The 21,305-nt window shown below is 55.3% G+C and overlaps 1 protein-coding gene across 1 annotated transcript in view; it reads right to left on the reverse strand.

The window, feature by feature from the left end:
- Positions 1–3,376: 3,376 nt before the first annotated feature.
- Positions 3,377–21,305, reverse strand: part of LOC132386775 (uncharacterized) — a 77,646-nt gene continuing 59,717 nt past the window's right edge. Inside the window, exon 5 of the mRNA XM_059959106.1 lies at positions 3,377–3,571. Within this exon, the coding sequence (XP_059815089.1) occupies positions 3,436–3,571 (136 nt within the window). The 3' untranslated portion in view covers positions 3,377–3,435. The remainder of the gene's footprint in view (positions 3,572–21,305) is intronic.

The following is a 21,305-nucleotide window of genomic DNA, read 5'->3' on the forward strand; positions in this document are numbered from 1 at the left end:
GAGGGCATTCAGGGAGACAGGGGGTGTACGGGAGGGGGTGAGGGAGACGGGGGTGTACGGGAGGGGGTGAGGGAGACGGGGGTGTACGGGGGAGTGAGGGAGGGGGTTTACGGGAGTGGGTGAGGGAGACCGGGGGTGAGGGTTGAGGGAGACGGGGGGGTGTACGGGGGTGTACGGGAGGGGGTGAGGGAGACCGGGGGTGTACGGGGGGGGTGAGGGAGACGGGGGGTGTATGGGGGGTGAGGGAGACGGGGGTGTACGGGAGGGGGTGAGGGAGGGGGTGTGGGAGACCCGGGGGTGTACGGGAGGGGGTCAGGGAGATGGGAGTGAACGGGAGGGGGTGAGGGAGACCGGGGGTGTACGGGAGGGGGTGAGGGAGACGGGGGGTGAGGAAGGGGGTGTACGGGAGGGGGTGAGGGAGACCGGGGGTGTACGGGAGGGGGTGAGGGAGACGGGGGGGGTCTACGGGAGGGGGTGTACGGGAGGGGGTGTGGGAGACCGGGGGTGTACGGGAGGGGGTGTACGGGAGGGGGTGAGGGAGACGGGGGTGTACGGGAGGGGGTGAGGGAGACCGGGGGTGTGCGGGAGGGGGTGAGGGAGACGGGGGGTGTGCGGGAGGGGATGAGGGAGGGGGTGTGCAGGAGGGGGTAAGGGAGACCGGGGATGTACGGGAGGGGGTGAGGGAGACCGGGGGTGAGGGTTGAGGGAGACCGGGGGTGTACGGGAGGGGGTCAGGGAGACGGGGGGGTCTACGGGAGGGGGTGAGGGAGACCGGGGGTGTACGGGAGGGGGTGAGGGAGACTGGGGGTGTACGGGAGGGTGTGAGGGAGACCGGGCGTGTACAGGAGGGGGTGTACGGGAGGGGTTGAGGAAGACCAGGGGTGTACGGGAGGGGGTGAGGGAGACCGGGGCTGTATGGCAGGGGGTGAGGGAGACGGGGGGGGGAGGGGGACCGGGGGTGGACGGGGGGGGTGAGGGAGATGGGGGGTGTATGGGGGGGGTGAAGGAGATGGGGGGTATATGGGGGTGAGGGAGACCGGGGGTGTACGGGAGGGGGTCAGGGAGACGGGGGGTCTACGGGAGGGGGTGAGGGAGACCGGGGGTGTACGGGAGGGGGTGAGGGAGGGGGTGTACGGGAGGGGTTGGAGAGAGGGGGTGTACGGGAGGGGATGAGGGAGAGAGGGGGTGAGGGAGAGATGGGGTGTAGGGGAGGTGGTAAGGGAGAGGGGGGGGTGTACGGGAGAGGTTGAGAGAGAGGGGGTGTACGGCAGGGTTTGAGGGAGAGGGGGGTGTAAGGGAGGGCTTGAAGGATCGAGGGGGTGTACGGGAGGGGGTTTGATGGAGAGAGGGGTGTATGGGAGTTTTTGAGGGAAAGAGGGGCTGATGGAGATGGGGAGGGGTGTAGTGGAGGAAGAGGTGACGGAGACCTGGAGAGGTATAGTATTGATGTATTGACGGAGACGCAGAGGAAGGGGAGTAAGGGAGGTGGGGGTGACGGAGACGTGGAGGGAGGGGAGTCACGGAGACTGGGCGGGGTGTACAGCGATGGAGACTGGGTTGGTGATGGAGTCGGGGAGGAGTGACGGAAACGCGGAGGGAGGGGAGTCAGGGAGGTGGGGGTGACGGAGACTGGGCGGGAGGGAGCGATGGAGACTGGGTTGGTGATGGAGTCGGGGAGGAGTGACGGAGACGCGGAGGGAGGGGAGTCAGGGAGGTGGGGGTGACGGAGACTGGGCGGGAGGGAGCGATGGAGACTGGGTTGGTGATGGAGTCGGGGAGGAGTGACGGAGACGTGGAGGGAAGGGAGTAAGGGAGGTGGGGGTGACGGAGACTGGGCGGGAGGGAGCGATGGAGACTGGGTTGGTGATGGAGTCGGGGAGGAGTGACGGAGACGCGGAGGGACGGGAGTAAGGGAGGCGGGGGTGACGGAGACTGGGCGGGTGGGAGCGATGGAGACTGGGTTGGTGATGGAGTTGGGAAGGAGTGACGGAGACGTGGAGGGAGGGGAGTCACGGAGGTGGGGGTGACGGAGACTGGGCGGGAGGGAGCGATGGAGACTGGGTTGGTGATGGAGTCGGGAAGGAGTGACGGAGACGCGATGGGAGGGGAGTAAGGGAGGTGGGGGTGACGGAGACTGGGCGGGAGGGAGCGATGGAGACTGGGTTGGTGATGGAGTCGGGGAGGAGTGACGGAGACGCGGAGGGAGGGGAGTCAGGGAGGTGGGGGTGACGGAGACTGGGCGGGAGGGAGCGATGGAGATTGGGTTGGTGATGGAGTCGGGGAGGAGTGACGGAGACGTGGAGGGAGGGGAGTAAGGTAGGTGGGGGTGACGGAGACTGGGCGGGAGGGAGCGATGGAGACTGGGTTGGTGATGGAGTCGGGGAGGAGTGACGGAGACGCGATGGGAGGGGAGGTGGGGGTGACGGAGACTGGGCGGGAGGGAGCGATGGAGACTGGGTTGGTGATGGAGTCGGGGAGGAGTGACGGAGACGTGGAGGGAAGGGAGTAAGGGAGGTGGGGGTGACGGAGACTGGGCGGGAGGGAGCGATGGAGACTGGGTTGGTGATGGAGTCGGGGAGGAGTGACGGAGACGCGGAGGGACGGGAGTAAGGGAGGCGGGGGTGACGGAGACTGGGCGGGAGGGAGCGATGGAGACTGGGTTGGTGATGGAGTTGGGAAGGAGTGACGGAGACGTGGAGGGAGGGGAGTCACGGAGGTGGCGGTGACGGAGACTGGGCGGGAGGGAGCGATGGAGACTGGGTTGGTGACGGAGTCGGGAAGGAGTGACGGAGACGCGATGGGAGGGGAGTAAGGGAGTTGGGGGTGACGGAGACTGGGCGGGAGGGAGCGATGGAGACTGGGTTGGTGATGGAGTCGGGGAGGAGTGACGGAGACGCGGAGGGACGGGAGTAAGGGAGGCGGGGGTGACGGAGACTGGGCGGGAGGGAGCGATGGAGACTGGGTTGGTGATGGAGTCGGGAAGGAGTGACGGAGACGCGGAGGGAGGGGAGTAAGGGAGGTGGGGGTGACGGAGACTGGGCGGGAGGGAGCGATGGAGACTGGGTTGGTGATGGAGTCGGGAAGGAGTGACGGAGACGCGATGGGAGGGGAGTAAGGGAGGTGGGGGTGACGGAGACTGGGCGGGAGGGAGCGATGGAGATTGGGTTGGTGATGGAGTCGGGGAGGAGTGACGGAGACGCGGAGGGAGGGGAGTAAGGGAGGTGGGGGTGACGGAGACTGGGCGGGAGGGAGCGATGGAGACTGGGTTGGTGATGGAGTCGGGGAGGAGTGACGGAGACGCGGAGGAAGGGGAGTAAGGGAGGTGGGGGTGACGGAGACTGGGCGGGAGGGAGCGATGGAGACTGGGTTGGTGATGGAGTCGGGGAGGAGTGACGGAGACGTGGAGGGAGGGTGGTCTTGGAGATGGGCTGGCGTTCACCTTCTCGAGTTCCCGCGGCTCGACCGGCCCTTCCGGGGCGGGTTGTGCGGGCAGTGGCGGTACGGCGGAGGCACCGGGGGCCGGCTGGAGTCGATGTAGTCGTTGCCCTGACACAGGGGCTGGTTGGAGAGCCTGTTGGTTGGGGGACGAGGGTGGGGAAGGAGGCGGGTGGAACAGTCAGAGATTACTTCGCGGCGCCAGACGTTCAGGCCGAGTGTGCCCTGTCCCGCTTCCGTTTGAACCCCCAAGTGCCGCGCCGCGCACTGTCCCGACTTACGCCGCTCTGCCCCGACTTACGCCGCTCTGCCCCGCATCTCCGCCAGACTTTGCGCCCTCGTTCCAGCTGCCGTAGTTTTATTCGGGAGGACGGCGCGGAGCTGGGGCCTTCGATCCACCCGCCGAACGACCCCCCCCCCTCATCACGGGACGGTGACACCCACCCCCCGGCGTTATTATATGCGGTTTCAGACGCCACGAACTCCGCTGAGCTCAACACGAGGACAGTCAAGCCAAGGGAGAACATTGAAGGCAACCTGGGACTGGACTGGCTGGAATATGGGAGATCTTACAAAACCATATAAAATTATAAAAGGGACAGATAGGACAGAGGCAGGAAAGTCGTTCAGACCGGTAGGTGAGTCTAAAACAAGGGGGGGACAGCGTCAAGATTCGGGGGAGTGGATTAAGGACGGAGATGACACTCTATGTGGGTCCTCTGGACCACGACAGGAAACATCCTCTCCACATCCACTCTATCTCTGTCCTCTGGTCCTAGACTCCCCCACCATAGGAAACATCCTCTCCACATCCACACTATCTGTGTCCTCTGGTCCTAGACTCCCCCAATACAGGAAACATCCTCTCCCCATCCACTCTATCTGTGTCCTCTGGTCCTAGACTCCCCCACTATAGGAAACATCTTCTCCACATCCACTCTATCTGTGTCCTCTGGTCCAAGACTCCCCCACTACAGGAAACATTCTCAGCACATCCACTCTATCTGTGTCCTCTGGTCCTAGACTCCCCCACTACAGGAAACATCCTCTCCACATCCAATCTATCTGTGTCCTCTGGTCCTAGACTCTCCCACTACAGGAAACAACCTCTCCACATCCACTCTATCTGTGTCCTCTGGTCCTAGACTCCAGGACTAAAGGAAACAACCTCTCCACATCCACTCTATCTGTGTCCTCTGGTCCTAGACTCCACGACTACAGGAAACAACCTCTCCACATCCACTCTATCTCTGTCCGCTGGTCCTAAACTCCCCCACTACAGGAAATATCCTCTCTCCATCCACTCTATCTGTGTCCCCTGGTCCTAGACTCCCCCGCTAATGGAAACATCCTCTGCACATCCACTCTGTGTCATCTGGCCCTAGACTCCCCCACTACATGAAACAAACTCTCCACATCAACTCTACCTGTATCCTCTGGTACTAGGATCCCCCACTACAGGAAACATCCTCTCCACATCCAATCTGTCTGTGTCCTCTGGACCTAGACTACCCCACTACAGGAAACATCCTCTCCACATCCACTCTATGTGTGTCCTCTGGTCCTAGACTCCCCCACTACAGGAAGCATCCTCTCCACATCCACTCTACCTGTGTCCTCTGGTCCTAGACGCCGCCAGTACAGGAAACATCCTCTCCACATCCACTCTATGTGTGTCCTCTGGTCACAGACTCCCCCACTACAGGAAACATCCTCTCCACTTCCACTCAATCTGTGTCCTCTGGTCCTAGACTGCCCCACTACAGGAAACAACCTCTCAACATCCACACTATCTCGGTCCTCTGGCCCTAGACGCCAACACTACAGGAAACAAACTCTCCACATCCACTCGATCTGTGGTCCTAGACTCCCCCACGACAGGAAACATCCACTCCACATCCACTCTATCTGAATCCTCTGGTCGTAAACGCCCCCACAACAGGACATATCCTCTCTCCATCCACTCTATCTGTGTCCCCTGGTCCTAGACTCCCCCGCTAATGGAAACATCCTCTGCACATCCGCTCTGTGTCATCTGGTCCTAGACTCCCCCACCAAAGGAAACATCTTCAGCACATCCACTCTCTCTGTGTCCTCTGGTCCTAGACTCCCCCACTACAGGAAACATCCTCTCCACATCCACTCTATCTCTGTCCTCTGGTCCAACACTGCCCCACTGCAGGATGCATCCTCTCCACATCCACCCTATCTGTGTCCTCTGGTCCTAGACTCCCCCACTACAGGAAACATCCTCAGCACATCCACTCTAGCCGTGTCCGCTGGTCCTAGACTCCCCCACTATAGGAAACATCCTCTCCACATCCACTCAATCTGTGTCCTCTGGTCCTAGACTCTCTCACTACATGAAACATCCTCACCACATCCACTCTATCTGTGTCCCCTGGTCCTAGACTCCCCCGCTAATGGAAACATCCTCTGCACATCCACTCTGTGTCATCTGGTCCTAGACTCCCCCACTACAGGAAACAAACTCTCCACATCAAATCTACCTGTGTCCTCTGGTCCTAAACTCCCCCACTACAGGAAAGATCCTCTCCACATCCACTCTACCTGTATCCTCTGGTCCTAGACTCCCGCACTGCAGGAAACATCCTCTCCAACCACTTTACCTGTGTCCTCTGGTACTAGACGCCCCCACTACAGGAGACATCCTCTCCACATCCACTCTATCTGTGTCCTCTGGTCCTAGACTCTCCCACTACAGGAAACAACCTCTCCACATCCACTCCATCTGTGTCCTCTGGTCCTATACTCCCCCACTACAGGAAGCATACTCTCCAAATCCACTCTATCTGTGTCCTCTGGTCCTAGGATCCCACACTACAGGAAACATCCTCTCCCCATCCACTCTACCTGTGTCCTCTGGTCCTAGACGCCCCCAGTACAGGAAACATCCTCTACACATCCACTCTATCTGTGTCCCCTGGTCCTAGACTCCCCCGCTAATGGAAACATCCTCTGCACATCCACTCTGTGTCATCTGGTCCTAGACTCCCCCACTACAGGAAACAAACTCTCCACATCAAATCTACCTGTGTCCTCTGGTCCTAAACTCCCCCACTACAGGAAAGATCCTCTCCACATCCACTCTACCTGTATCCTCTGGTCCGAGACTCCCGCACTGTAGGAAACATCCTCTCCAACCACTCTACCTGTGTCCTCTGGTACCAGACGACCCCACTACAGGAAACATCCTCTCCACATCCACTCTATGTGTGTCCTCTGGTCCTAGACTCCCCCACTACAGGAAGCATCCTCTCCACATCCACTCTACCTGTGTCCTCTGGTCCTAGACGCCGCCAGTACAGGAAACATCCTCTCCACATCCACTCTATGTGTGTCCTCTGGTCACAGACTCCCCCACTACAGGAAACATCCTCTCCACTTCCACTCAATCTGTGTCCTCTGGTCCTAGACTGCCCCACTACAGGAAACTACCTCTCAACGTCCACTCTATCTCGGTCCTCTGGTCCTAGACGCCAACACTACAGGAAACAAACTCTCCACATCCACTCGATCTGTGGTCCTAGACTCCCCCACGACAGGAAACATCCACTCCACATCCACTCTATCTGAATCCTCTGGTCGTAAACGCCCCCACTACAGGACATATCCTCTCTCCATCCACTCTATCTGTGTCCCCTGGTCCTAGACTCCCCCGCTAATGGAAACATCCTCTGCACATCCGCTCTGTGTCATCTGGTCCTAGACTCCCCCACCAAAGGAAACATCCTCAGCACATCCAGTCTAGCTGTGTCCTCTGGGCCTAGACTCCCCCACTATAGGAAACATCCTCTCCACAACAACTCTGTCTGTGTCCTCGGGTCCTAAGCTCCCCCACTACAGGAAACATCCTCAGCACATCCACTCTATCTGTGTCCTCTGGTCCTAGACTCCTCCACTACAGGAAGCATCCTCTCCACATCCACTCTATCTGTGTCCTCTGGTCCTAGACTCTCTCACTACAGGAAACATCCTCTCCACATCCACTCTATCTCTGTCCTCTGGTCCAACACTGCCCCACTGCAGGATGCATCCTCTCCACATCCACTCTATCAGTGTCCTCTGGTCCTAGACTCCCCCACTACAGGGTACATCCTCTCCACATCCAATCTGTCTGTGTCCTCTGGACCTAGACTACCCCACTACAGGAAACATCCTCTCCACATCCACTCTATGTGTGTCCTCTGGTCCTAGACTCCCCCACTACAGGAAGCATCCTCTCCAAATCCACTCTACCTGTGTCCTCTGGTCCTAGACGCCGCCAGTACAGGAAACATCCTCTCCACATCCACTCTATGTCTGTCCTCTGGTCACAGACTCACCCACTACAGGAAACATCCTCTCCACTTCCACTCAATCTGTGTCCTCTGGTCCTAGACTGCCCCACTACAGGATACAACCTCTCAACATCCACTCTATCTCGGTCCTCTGGTTCTAGACGCCAACACTGCAGGAAACAAACTCTCCACATCCACTCGATCTGTGGTCCTAGACTCCCCCACGACAGGAAACATCCACTCCACATCCACTCTATCTGAATCCTCTGGTCGTAAACGCCCCCACTACAGGACATATCCTCTCTCCATCCACTCTATCTGTGTCCCCTGGTCCTAGACTCCCCCGCTAATGGAAACATCCTCTGCACATCCGCTCTGTGTCATCTGGTCCTAGACTCCCCCACCAAAGGAAACATCCTCAGCACATCCACTCTCTCTGTGTCCTCTGGTCCTAGACTCCCCCACTACAGGAAACATCCTCTCCACATCCACTCTATCTGTGTCCTCTGGTCCTAGACTCTCCCACTACAGGAAACAACCTCTCCACATCCACTCTACCTGTGTCCTCTGGTCCTAGACTCTCCCACTACAGGAAACAACCTCTCCACATCCACTCTATCTGTGTCCTCTGGTCCTAGACTCCAGGACTAAAGGAAACAACCTCTCCACATCCACTCTATCTGTGTCCTCTGGTCCTAGACTCCACGACTACAGGAAACAACCTCTCCACATCCACTCTATCTCTGTCCGCTGGTCCTAAACTCCCCCACTACAGGAAATATCCTCTCTCCATCCACTCTATCTGTGTCCCCTGGTCCTAGACTCCCCCGCTAATGGAAACATCCTCTGCACATCCACTCTGTGTCATCTGGCCCTAGACTCCCCCACTACATGAAACAAACTCTCCACATCAACTCAACCTGTATCCTCTGGTACTAGGATCCCCCACTACAGGAAACATCCTCTCCACATCCAATCTGTCTGTGTCCTCTGGACCTAGACTACCCCACTACAGGAAACATCCTCTCCACATCCACTCTATGTGTGTCCTCTGGTCCTAGACTCCCCCACTACAGGAAGCATCCTCTCCACATCCACTCTACCTGTGTCCTCTGGTCCTAGACGCCGCCAGTACAGGAAACATCCTCTCCACATCCACTCTATGTGTGTCCTCTGGTCACAGACTCCCCCACTACAGGAAACATCCTCTCCACTTCCACTCAATCTGTGTCCTCTGGTCCTAGACTGCCCCACTACAGGAAACAACCTCTCAACATCCACTCTATCTCGGTCCTCTGGCCCTAGACGCCAACACTACAGGAAACAAACTCTCCACATCCACTCGATCTGTGGTCCTAGACTCCCCCACGACAGGAAACATCCACTCCACATCCACTCTATCTGAATCCTCTGGTCGTAAACGCCCCCACTACAGGACATATCCTCTCTCCATCCACTCTATCTGTGTCCCCTGGTCCTAGACTCCCCCGCTAATGGAAACATCCTCTGCACATCCGCTCTGTGTCATCTGGTCCTAGACTCCCCCACCAAAGGAAACATCTTCAGCACATCCACTCTCTCTGTGTCCTCTGGTCCTACACTCCCCCACTACAGGAAATATCCTCTCCACATCCACTCTATCTCTGTCCTCTGGTCCAACACTGCCCCACTGCAGGATGCATCCTCTCCACATCCACCCTATCTGTGTCCTCTGGTCCTAGACTCCCCCACTACAGGAAACATCCTCAGCACATCCACTCTAGCCGTGTCCGCTGGTCCTAGACTCCCCCACTATAGGAAACATCCTCTCCACATCCACTCAATCTGTGTCCTCTGGTCCTAGACTCTCTCACTACATGAAACATCCTCACCACATCCACTCTATCTGTGTCCCCTGGTCCTAGACTCCCCCGCTAATGGAAACATCCTCTGCACATCCACTCTGTGTCATCTGGTCCTAGACTCCCCCACTACAGGAAACAAACTCTCCACATCAAATCTACCTGTGTCCTCTGGTCCTAAACTCCCCCACTACAGGAAAGATCCTCTCCACATCCACTCTACCTGTATCCTCTGGTCCTAGACTCCCGCACTGCAGGAAACATCCTCTCCAACCACTTTACCTGTGTCCTCTGGTACTAGACGCCCCCACTACAGGAGACATCCTCTCCACATCCACTCTATCTGTGTCCTCTGGTCCTAGACTCTCCCACTACAGGAAACAACCTCTCCACATCCACTCCATCTGTGTCCTCTGGTCCTATACTCCCCCACTACAGGAAGCATACTCTCCAAATCCACTCTATCTGTGTCCTCTGGTCCTAGGATCCCACACTACAGGAAACATCCTCTCCCCATCCACTCTACCTGTGTCCTCTGGTCCTAGACGCCCCCAGTACAGGAAACATCCTCTACACATCCACTCTATCTGTGTCCCCTGGTCCTAGACTCCCCCGCTAATGGAAACATCCTCTGCACATCCACTCTGTGTCATCTGGTCCTAGACTCCCCCACTACAGGAAACAAACTCTCCACATCAAATCTACCTGTGTCCTCTGGTCCTAAACTCCCCCACTACAGGAAAGATCCTCTCCACATCCACTCTACCTGTATCCTCTGGTCCGAGACTCCCGCACTGTAGGAAACATCCTCTCCAACCACTCTACCTGTGTCCTCTGGTACCAGACGACCCCACTACAGGAAACATCCTCTCCACATCCACTCTATCTGTGTCCTCTGGTCCTAGACTCTCCCACTACAGGAAACAGCCTCTCCACATCCACTCTACCTGTGTCCTCTGGTCCTAGACGCCCCCACTACAGGAAACATCCTCTCCACATCCACTCTGTCTGTGTCCTCTGGTCCCAGAACCCCCCACTACAGGAAACATCCTCTCCACATCAACTCTATCTGTGTCCTCTGGTCCTAGACTCCCCCATTACAGGATACATTCTCTCCACATCCAATCTGTCTGTGTCCTCTGGACCTAGACTACCCCACTACAGGAAACATCCTCTCCACATCCACTCTATGTGTGTCCTCTGGTCCTAGACTCCCCCACTACAGGAAGCATCCTCTCCACATCCACTCTACCTGTGTCCTCTGGTCCTAGACGCCGCCAGTACAGGAAACATCCTCTCCACATCCACTCTATGTGTGTCCTCTGGTCACAGACTCCCCCACTACAGGAAACATCCTCTCCACTTCCACTCAATCTGTGTCCTCTGGTCCTAGACTGCCCCACTACAGGAAACTACCTCTCAACGTCCACTCTATCTCGGTCCTCTGGTCCTAGACGCCAACACTACAGGAAACAAACTCTCCACATCCACTCGATCTGTGGTCCTAGACTCCCCCACGACAGGAAACATCCACTCCACATCCACTCTATCTGAATCCTCTGGTCGTAAACGCCCCCACTACAGGACATATCCTCTCTCCATCCACTCTATCTGTGTCCCCTGGTCCTAGACTCCCCCGCTAATGGAAACATCCTCTGCACATCCGCTCTGTGTCATCTGGTCCTAGACTCCCCCACCAAAGGAAACATCCTCAGCACATCCAGTCTAGCTGTGTCCTCTGGGCCTAGACTCCCCCACTATAGGAAACATCCTCTCCACAACAACTCTGTCTGTGTCCTCGGGTCCTAAGCTCCCCCACTACAGGAAACATCCTCAGCACATCCACTCTATCTGTGTCCTCTGGTCCTAGACTACTCCACTACAGGAAGCATCCTCTCCACATCCACTCTATCTGTGTCCTCTGGTCCTAGACTCTCTCACTACAGGAAACATCCTCTCCACATCCACTCTATCTCTGTCCTCTGGTCCAACACTGCCCCACTGCAGGATGCATCCTCTCCACATCCACTCTATCTGTGTCCTCTGGTCCTAGACTCCCCCGCTAATGGAAACATCCTCTGCACATCCGCTCTGTGTCATCTGGTCCTAGACTCCCCCACCAAAGGAAACATCCTCAGCACATCCACTCTCTCTGTGTCCTCTGGTCCTAGACTCCCCCACTACAGGAAACATCCTCTCCACATCCACTCTATCTGTGTCCTCTGGTCCTAGACTCTCCCACTACAGGAAACAACCTCTCCACATCCACTCTACCTGTGTCCTCTGGTCCTAGACTCTCCCACTACAGGAAACAACCTCTCCACATCCACTCTATCTGTGTCCTCTGGTCCTAGACTCCAGGACTAAAGGAAACAACCTCTCCACATCCACTCTATCTGTGTCCTCTGGTCCTAGACTCCACGACTACAGGAAACAACCTCTCCACATCCACTCTATCTCTGTCCGCTGGTCCTAAACTCCCCCACTACAGGAAATATCCTCTCTCCATCCACTCTATCTGTGTCCCCTGGTCCTAGACTCCCCCGCTAATGGAAACATCCTCTGCACATCCACTCTGTGTCATCTGGCCCTAGACTCCCCCACTACATGAAACAAACTCTCCACATCAACTCAACCTGTATCCTCTGGTACTAGGATCCCCCACTACAGGAAACATCCTCTCCACATCCAATCTGTCTGTGTCCTCTGGACCTAGACTACCCCACTACAGGAAACATCCTCTCCACATCCACTCTATGTGTGTCCTCTGGTCCTAGACTCCCCCACTACAGGAAGCATCCTCTCCACATCCACTCTACCTGTGTCCTCTGGTCCTAGACGCCGCCAGTACAGGAAACATCCTCTCCACATCCACTCTATGTGTGTCCTCTGGTCACAGACTCCCCCACTACAGGAAACATCCTCTCCACTTCCACTCAATCTGTGTCCTCTGGTCCTAGACTGCCCCACTACAGGAAACAACCTCTCAACATCCACTCTATCTCGGTCCTCTGGCCCTAGACGCCAACACTACAGGAAACAAACTCTCCACATCCACTCGATCTGTGGTCCTAGACTCCCCCACGACAGGAAACATCCACTCCACATCCACTCTATCTGAATCCTCTGGTCGTAAACGCCCCCACTACAGGACATATCCTCTCTCCATCCACTCTATCTGTGTCCCCTGGTCCTAGACTCCCCCGCTAATGGAAACATCCTCTGCACATCCGCTCTGTGTCATCTGGTCCTAGACTCCCCCACCAAAGGAAACATCTTCAGCACATCCACTCTCTCTGTGTCCTCTGGTCCTAGACTCCCCCACTACAGGAAATATCCTCTCCACATCCACTCTATCTCTGTCCTCTGGTCCAACACTGCCCCACTGCAGGATGCATCCTCTCCACATCCACCCTATCTGTGTCCTCTGGTCCTAGACTCCCCCACTACAGGAAACATCCTCAGCACATCCACTCTAGCCGTGTCCGCTGGTCCTAGACTCCCCCACTATAGGAAACATCCTCTCCACATCCACTCAATCTGTGTCCTCTGGTCCTAGACTCTCTCACTACATGAAACATCCTCACCACATCCACTCTATCTGTGTCCCCTGGTCCTAGACTCCCCCGCTAATGGAAACATCCTCTGCACATCCACTCTGTGTCATCTGGTCCTAGACTCCCCCACTACAGGAAACAAACTCTCCACATCAAATCTACCTGTGTCCTCTGGTCCTAAACTCCCCCACTACAGGAAAGATCCTCTCCACATCCACTCTACCTGTATCCTCTGGTCCTAGACTCCCGCACTGCAGGAAACATCCTCTCCAACCACTTTACCTGTGTCCTCTGGTACTAGACGCCCCCACTACAGGAGACATCCTCTCCACATCCACTCTATCTGTGTCCTCTGGTCCTAGACTCTCCCACTACAGGAAACAACCTCTCCACATCCACTCCATCTGTGTCCTCTGGTCCTATACTCCCCCACTACAGGAAGCATACTCTCCAAATCCACTCTATCTGTGTCCTCTGGTCCTAGGATCCCACACTACAGGAAACATCCTCTCCCCATCCACTCTACCTGTGTCCTCTGGTCCTAGACGCCCCCAGTACAGGAAACATCCTCTACACATCCACTCTATCTGTGTCCCCTGGTCCTAGACTCCCCCGCTAATGGAAACATCCTCTGCACATCCACTCTGTGTCATCTGGTCCTAGACTCCCCCACTACAGGAAACAAACTCTCCACATCAAATCTACCTGTGTCCTCTGGTCCTAAACTCCCCCACTACAGGAAAGATCCTCTCCACATCCACTCTACCTGTATCCTCTGGTCCGAGACTCCCGCACTGTAGGAAACATCCTCTCCAACCACTCTACCTGTGTCCTCTGGTACCAGACGACCCCACTACAGGAAACATCCTCTCCACATCCACTCTATCTGTGTCCTCTGGTCCTAGACTCTCCCACTACAGGAAACAGCCTCTCCACATCCACTCTACCTGTGTCCTCTGGTCCTAGACGCCCCCACTACAGGAAACATCCTCTCCACATCCACTCTGTCTGTGTCCTCTGGTCCCAGAACCCCCCACTACAGGAAACATCCTCTCCACATCAACTCTATCTGTGTCCTCTGGTCCTAGACTACCCCACTACAGGAAACATCCTCTCCACATCCACTCTATGTGTGTCCTCTGGTCCTAGACTCCCCCACTACAGGAAGCATCCTCTCCACATCCACTCTACCTGTGTCCTCTGGTCCTAGACGCCGCCAGTACAGGAAACATCCTCTCCACATCCACTCTATGTGTGTCCTCTGGTCACAGACTCCCCCACTACAGGAAACATCCTCTCCACTTCCACTCAATCTGTGTCCTCTGGTCCTAGACTGCCCCACTACAGGAAACTACCTCTCAACGTCCACTCTATCTCGGTCCTCTGGTCCTAGACGCCAACACTACAGGAAACAAACTCTCCACATCCACTCGATCTGTGGTCCTAGACTCCCCCACGACAGGAAACATCCACTCCACATCCACTCTATCTGAATCCTCTGGTCGTAAACGCCCCCACTACAGGACATATCCTCTCTCCATCCACTCTATCTGTGTCCCCTGGTCCTAGACTCCCCCGCTAATGGAAACATCCTCTGCACATCCGCTCTGTGTCATCTGGTCCTAGACTCCCCCACCAAAGGAAACATCCTCAGCACATCCAGTCTAGCTGTGTCCTCTGGGCCTAGACTCCCCCACTATAGGAAACATCCTCTCCACAACAACTCTGTCTGTGTCCTCGGGTCCTAAGCTCCCCCACTACAGGAAACATCCTCAGCACATCCACTCTATCTGTGTCCTCTGGTCCTAGACTACTCCACTACAGGAAGCATCCTCTCCACATCCACTCTATCTGTGTCCTCTGGTCCTAGACTCTCTCACTACAGGAAACATCCTCTCCACATCCACTCTATCTCTGTCCTCTGGTCCAACACTGCCCCACTGCAGGATGCATCCTCTCCACATCCACTCTATCTGTGTCCTCTGGTCCTAGACTCCCCCACTACAGGGTACATCCTCTCCACATCCAATCTGTCTGTGTCCTCTGGACCTAGAGTACCCCACTACAGGAAACATCCTCTCCACATCCACTCTATGTGTGTCCTCTGGTCCTAGACTCCCCCACTACAGGAAGCATCCTCTCCACATCCACTCTACCTGTGTCCTCTGGTCCTAGACGCCGCCAGTACAGGAAACATCCTCTCCACATCCACTCTATGTCTGTCCTCTGGTCACAGACTCACCCACTACAGGAAACATCCTCTCCACTTCCACTCAATCTGTGTCCTCTGGTCCTAGACTGCCCCACTACAGGATACAACCTCTCAACATCCACTCTATCTCGGTCCTCTGGTTCTAGACGCCAACACTGCAGGAAACAAACTCTCCACATCCACTCGATCTGTGGTCCTAGACTCCCCCACGACAGGAAACATCCACTCCACATCCACTCTATCTGAATCCTCTGGTCGTAAACGCCCCCACTACAGGACATATCCTCTCTCCATCCACTCTATCTGTGTCCCCTGGTCCTAGACTCCCCCGCTAATGGAAACATCCTCTGCACATCCGCTCTGTGTCATCTGGTCCTAGACTCCCCCACCAAAGGAAACATCCTCAGCACATCCACTCTCTCTGTGTCCTCTGGTCCTAGACTCCCCCACTACAGGAAACATACTCTCCACATCCACTCTATCTGTGTCCTCTGGTCCTAGACTCTCCCACTACAGGAAACAACCTCTCCACATCCACTCTACCTGTGTCCTCTGGTCCTAGACGCCCCCACTACAGGAAACATCCTCAGCACATCCACTCTAGCCGTGTCCGCTGGTCCTAGACTCCCCCACTACAGGAAACATCCTCTCCACATCCACTCAATCTGTGTCCTCTGGTCCTAGACTCCCCCGCTAATGGAAACATCCTCTGCACATCCACTCTGTGTCATCTGGTCCTAGACTCCCCCACTACAGGAAACAATCTCTCCACATCAAATCTACCTGTGTCCTCTGGTCCTAAACTCCCCCACTACAGGAAAGATCCTCTCCACATCCACTCTACCTGTATCCTCTGGTCCTAGACTCCCGCACTGCAGGAAACATCCTCTCCAACCACTTTACCTGTGTCCTCTGGTACTAGACGCCCCCACTACAGGAGACGTCCTCTCCACATCCACTCTATGTGTGTCCTCTGGTCACAGACTCCCCCACTACAGGAAACATCCTCTCCACTTCCACTCAATCTGTGTCCTCTGGTCCTAGACTGCCCCACTACAGGAAACAACCTCTCAACATCCACTCTATCTCGGTCCTCTGGTCCTAGACGCCAACACTACAGGAAACAAACTCTCCACATCCACTCGATCTGTGGTCCTAGACTCCCCCACGACAGGAAACATCCACTCCACATCCACTCTATCTGAATCCTCTGGTCGTAAACGCCCCCACTACAGGACATATCCTCTCTCCATCCACTCTATCTGTGTCCCCTGGTCCTAGACTCCCCCGCTAATGGAAACATCCTCTGCACATCCGCTCTGTGTCATCTGGTTCTAGACTCCCCCACTATAGGAAACATCCTCTCCACAACAACTCTGTCTGTGTCCTCGGGTCCTAAGCTCCCCCACTACAGGAAACATCCTCAGCACATCCACTCTCTCTGGGTCCTCTGGTCCTAGACTCCCCCACTACAGGAAACATCCTCTCCACATCCACTCTATCTGTGTCCTCTGGTCCTAGACTCCTCCACTACAGGAAGCATCCTCTCCACATCCACTCTATCTGTGTCCTCTGGTCCTAGACTCTCTCACTACAGGAAACATCCTCTCCATATCCACTCTATCTCTGTCCTCTGGTCCAACACTGCCCCACTGCAGGATGCATCCTCTCCACATCCACTCTATCTGTGTCCTCTGCTCCTAGACTCCCCCACTACAGGATACATCCTCTCCACATCCAATCTGTCTGTGTCCTCTGGACCTAGACTACCCCACTACAGGAAACATCCTCTCCACATCCACTCTATGTGTGTCCTCTGGTCCTAGACTCCCCCACTACAGGAAGCATCCTCTCCACATCCACTCTACCTGTGTGCTCTGGTCCTAGACGCCGCCAGTACAGGAAACATCCTCTCCACATCCACTCTATGTTTGTCCTCTGGTCACAGACTCACCCACTACAGGAAACATCCTCTCCACTTCCACTCAATCTGTGTCCTCTGGTCCTAGACTGCCCCACTACAGGATACAACCTCTCAACATCCACTCTATCTCGGTCCTCTGGTTCTAGACGCCAACACTGCAGGAAACAAACTCTCCACATCCACTCGATCTGTGGTCCTAGACTCCCCCACGACAGGAAACATCCACTCCACATCCACTCTATCTGAATCCTCTGGTCGTAAACGCCCCCACTACAGGACATATCCTCTCTCCATCCACTCTATCTGTGTCCCCTGGTCCTAGACTCCCCCGCTAATGGAAACATCCTCTGCACATCCGCTCTGTGTCATCTGGTCCTAGACTCCCCCACCAAAGGAAACATCCTCAGCACATCCAGTCTAGCTGTGTCCTCTGGTCCTAGACTCCCCCACTATAGGAAATATCCTCTCCACAACAACTCTGTCTGTGTCCTCGGGTCCTAAGCTCCCCCACTACAGGAAACATCCTCAGCACATCCACTCTCTCTGTGTCCTCTGGTCCTAGACTCCCCCACTACAGGAAACATCCTCTCCACATCCACTCTATCTGTGTCCTCTGGTCCTAGACTCTCCCACTACAGGAAACAACCTCTCCACATCCACTCTACCTGTGTCCTCTGGTCCTAGACGCCCCCACTACAGGAAACATCCTCAGCACATCCACTCTAGCCGTGTCCGCTGGTCCTAGACTCCCCCACTATAGGAAACATCCTCTCCACATCCACTCAATCTGTGTCCTCTGGTCCTAGACTCTCTCACTACAGGAAACATCCTCACCACATCCACTCTATCTGTGTCCCCTGGTCCTAGACTCCCCCGCTAATGGAAACATCCTCTGCACATCCACTCTGTGTCATCTGGTCCTAGACTCCCCCACTACAGGAAACAATCTCTCCACATCAAATCTACCTGTGTCCTCTGGTCCTAAACTCCCCCACTACAGGAAAGATCCTCTCCACATCCACTCTACCTGTATCCTCTGGTCCTAGACTCCCGCACTGCAGGAAACATCCTCTCCAACCACTTTACCTGTGTCCTCTGGTACTAGACGCCCCCACTACAGGAGACGTCCTCTCCACATCCACTCTATGTGTGTCCTCTGGTCACAGACTCCCCCACTACAGGAAACATCCTCTCCACTTCCACTCAATCTGTGTCCTCTGGTCCTAGACTGCCCCACTACAGGAAACAACCTCTCAACATCCACTCTATCTCGGTCCTCTGGTCCTAGACGCCAACACTACAGGAAACAAACTCTCCACATCCACTCGATCTGTGGTCCTAGACTCCCCCACGACAGGAAACATCCACTCCACATCCACTCTATCTGAATCCTCTGGTCGTAAACGCCCCCACTACAGGACATATCCTCTCTCCATCCACTCTATCTGTGTCCCCTGGTCCTAGACTCCCCCGCTAATGGAAACATCCTCTGCACATCCGCTCTGTGTCATCTGGTTCTAGACTCCCCCACTATAGGAAACATCTTCTCCACAACAACTCTGTCTGTGTCCTCGGGTCCTAAGCTCCCCCACTACAGGAAACATCCTCAGCACATCCACTCTATCTGTGTCCTCTGGTCCTAGACTCCTCCACTACAGGAAGCATCCTCTCCACATCCACTCTATCTGTGTCCTCTGGTCCTAGACTCTCTCACTACAGGAAACATCCTCTCCATATCCACTCTATCTCTGTCCTCTGGTCCAACACTGCCCCACTGCAGGATGCATCCTCTCCACATCCACTCTATCTGTGTCCTCTGCTCCTAGACTCCCCCACTACAGGATACATCCTCTCCACATCCAATCTGTCTGTGTCCTCTGGACCTAGACTACCCCACTACAGGAAACATCCTCTCCACATCCACTCTATGTGTGTCCTCTGGTCCTAGACTCCCCCACTACAGGAAGCATCCTCTCCACATCCACTCTACCTGTGTGCTCTGGTCCTAGACGCCGCCAGTACAGGAAACATCCTCTCCACATCCACTCTATGTTTGTCCTCTGGTCACAGACTCACCCACTACAGGAAACATCCTCTCCACTTCCACTCAATCTGTGTCCTCTGGTCCTAGACTGCCCCACTACAGGATACAACCTCTCAACATCCACTCTATCTCGGTCCTCTGGTTCTAGACGCCAACACTGCAGGAAACAAACTCTCCACATCCACTCGATCTGTGGTCCTAGACTCCCCCACGACAGGAAACATCCACTCCACATCCACTCTATCTGAATCCTCTGGTCGTAAACGCCCCCACCACAGGACATATCCTCTCTCCATCCACTCTATCTGTGTCCCCTGGTCCTAGACTCCCCCGCTAATGGAAACATCCTCTGCACATCCGCTCTGTGTCATCTGGTCCTAGACTCCCCCACCAAAGGAAACATCCTCAGCACATCCAGTCTAGCCGTGACCTCTGGTCCTAGACTCCCCCACTATAGGAAATATCCTCTCCACAACAACTCTGTCTGTGTCCTCGGGTCCTAAGCTCCCCCACTACAGGAAACATCCTCAGCACATCCACTCTCTCTGTGTCCTCTGGTCCTAGACTCCCCCACTACAGGAAACATCCTCTCCACATCCACTCTATCTGTGTCCTCTGGTCCTAGACTCTCCCACTACAGGAAACAACCTCTCCACATCCACTCTACCTGTGTCCTCTGGTCCTAGACGCCCCCACTACAGGAAACATCCTCAGCACATCCACTCTAGCCGTGTCCGCTGGTCCTAGACTCCCCCACTATAGGAAACATCCTCTCCACATCCACTCAATCTGTGTCCTCTGGTCCTAGACTCTCTCACTACAGGAAACATCCTCACCACATCCACTCTATCTGTGTCCCCTGGTCCTAGACTCCCCCGCTAATGGAAACATCCTCTGCACATCCACTCTGTGTCATCTGGTCCTAGACTCCCCCACTACAGGAAACAATCTCTCCACATCAAATCTACCTGTGTCCTCTGGTCCTAAACTCCCCCACTACAGGAAAGATCCTCTCCACATCCACTCTACCTGTATCCTCTGGTCCTAGACTCCCGCACTGCAGGAAACATCCTCTCCAACCACTTTACCTGTGTCCTCTGGTACTAGACGCCCCCACTACAGGAGACGTCCTCTCCACATCCACTCTATGTGTGTCCTCTGGTCACAGACTCCCCCACTACAGGAAACATCCTCTCCACTTCCACTCAATCTGTGTCCTCTGGTCCTAGACTGCCCCACTACAGGAAACAACCTCTCAACATCCACTCTATCTCGGTCCTCTGGTCCTAGACGCCAACACTACAGGAAACAAACTCTCCACATCCACTCGATCTGTGGTCCTAGACTCCCCCACGACAGGAAACATCCACTCCACATCCACTCTATCTGAATCCTCTGGTCGTAAACGCCCCCACTACAGGACATATCCTCTCTCCATCCACTCTATCTGTGTCCCCTGGTCCTAGACTCCCCCGCTAATGGAAACATCCTCTGCACATCCGCTCTGTGTCATCTGGTTCTAGACTCCCCCACTATAGGAAACATCCTCTCCACAACAACTCTGTCTGTGTCCTCGGGTCCTAAGCTCCCCCACTACAGGAAACATCCTCAGCACATCCACTCTATCTGTGTCCTCTGGTCCTAGACTCCTCCACTACAGGAAGCATCCTCTCCACATCCACTCTATCTGTGTCCTCTGGTCCTAGACTCTCTCACTACAGGAAACATCCTCTCCATATCCACTCTATCTCTGTCCTCTGGTCCAACACTGCCCCACTGCAGGATGCATCCTCTCCACATCCACTCTATCTGTGTCTTCTGCTCCTAGACTCCCCCACTACAGGATACATCCTCTCCACATCCAATCTGTCTGTGTCCTCTGGACCTAGACTACCCCACTACAGGAAACATCCTCTCCACATCCACTCTATGTGTGTCCTCTGGTCCTAGACTCCCCCACTACAGGAAGCATCCTCTCCACATCCACTCTA

Source organism: Hypanus sabinus, unplaced genomic scaffold (assembly GCF_030144855.1).
Source record: "Hypanus sabinus isolate sHypSab1 unplaced genomic scaffold, sHypSab1.hap1 scaffold_1304, whole genome shotgun sequence".
In the NCBI taxonomy this organism is placed as follows: domain Eukaryota; kingdom Metazoa; phylum Chordata; class Chondrichthyes; order Myliobatiformes; family Dasyatidae; genus Hypanus; species Hypanus sabinus.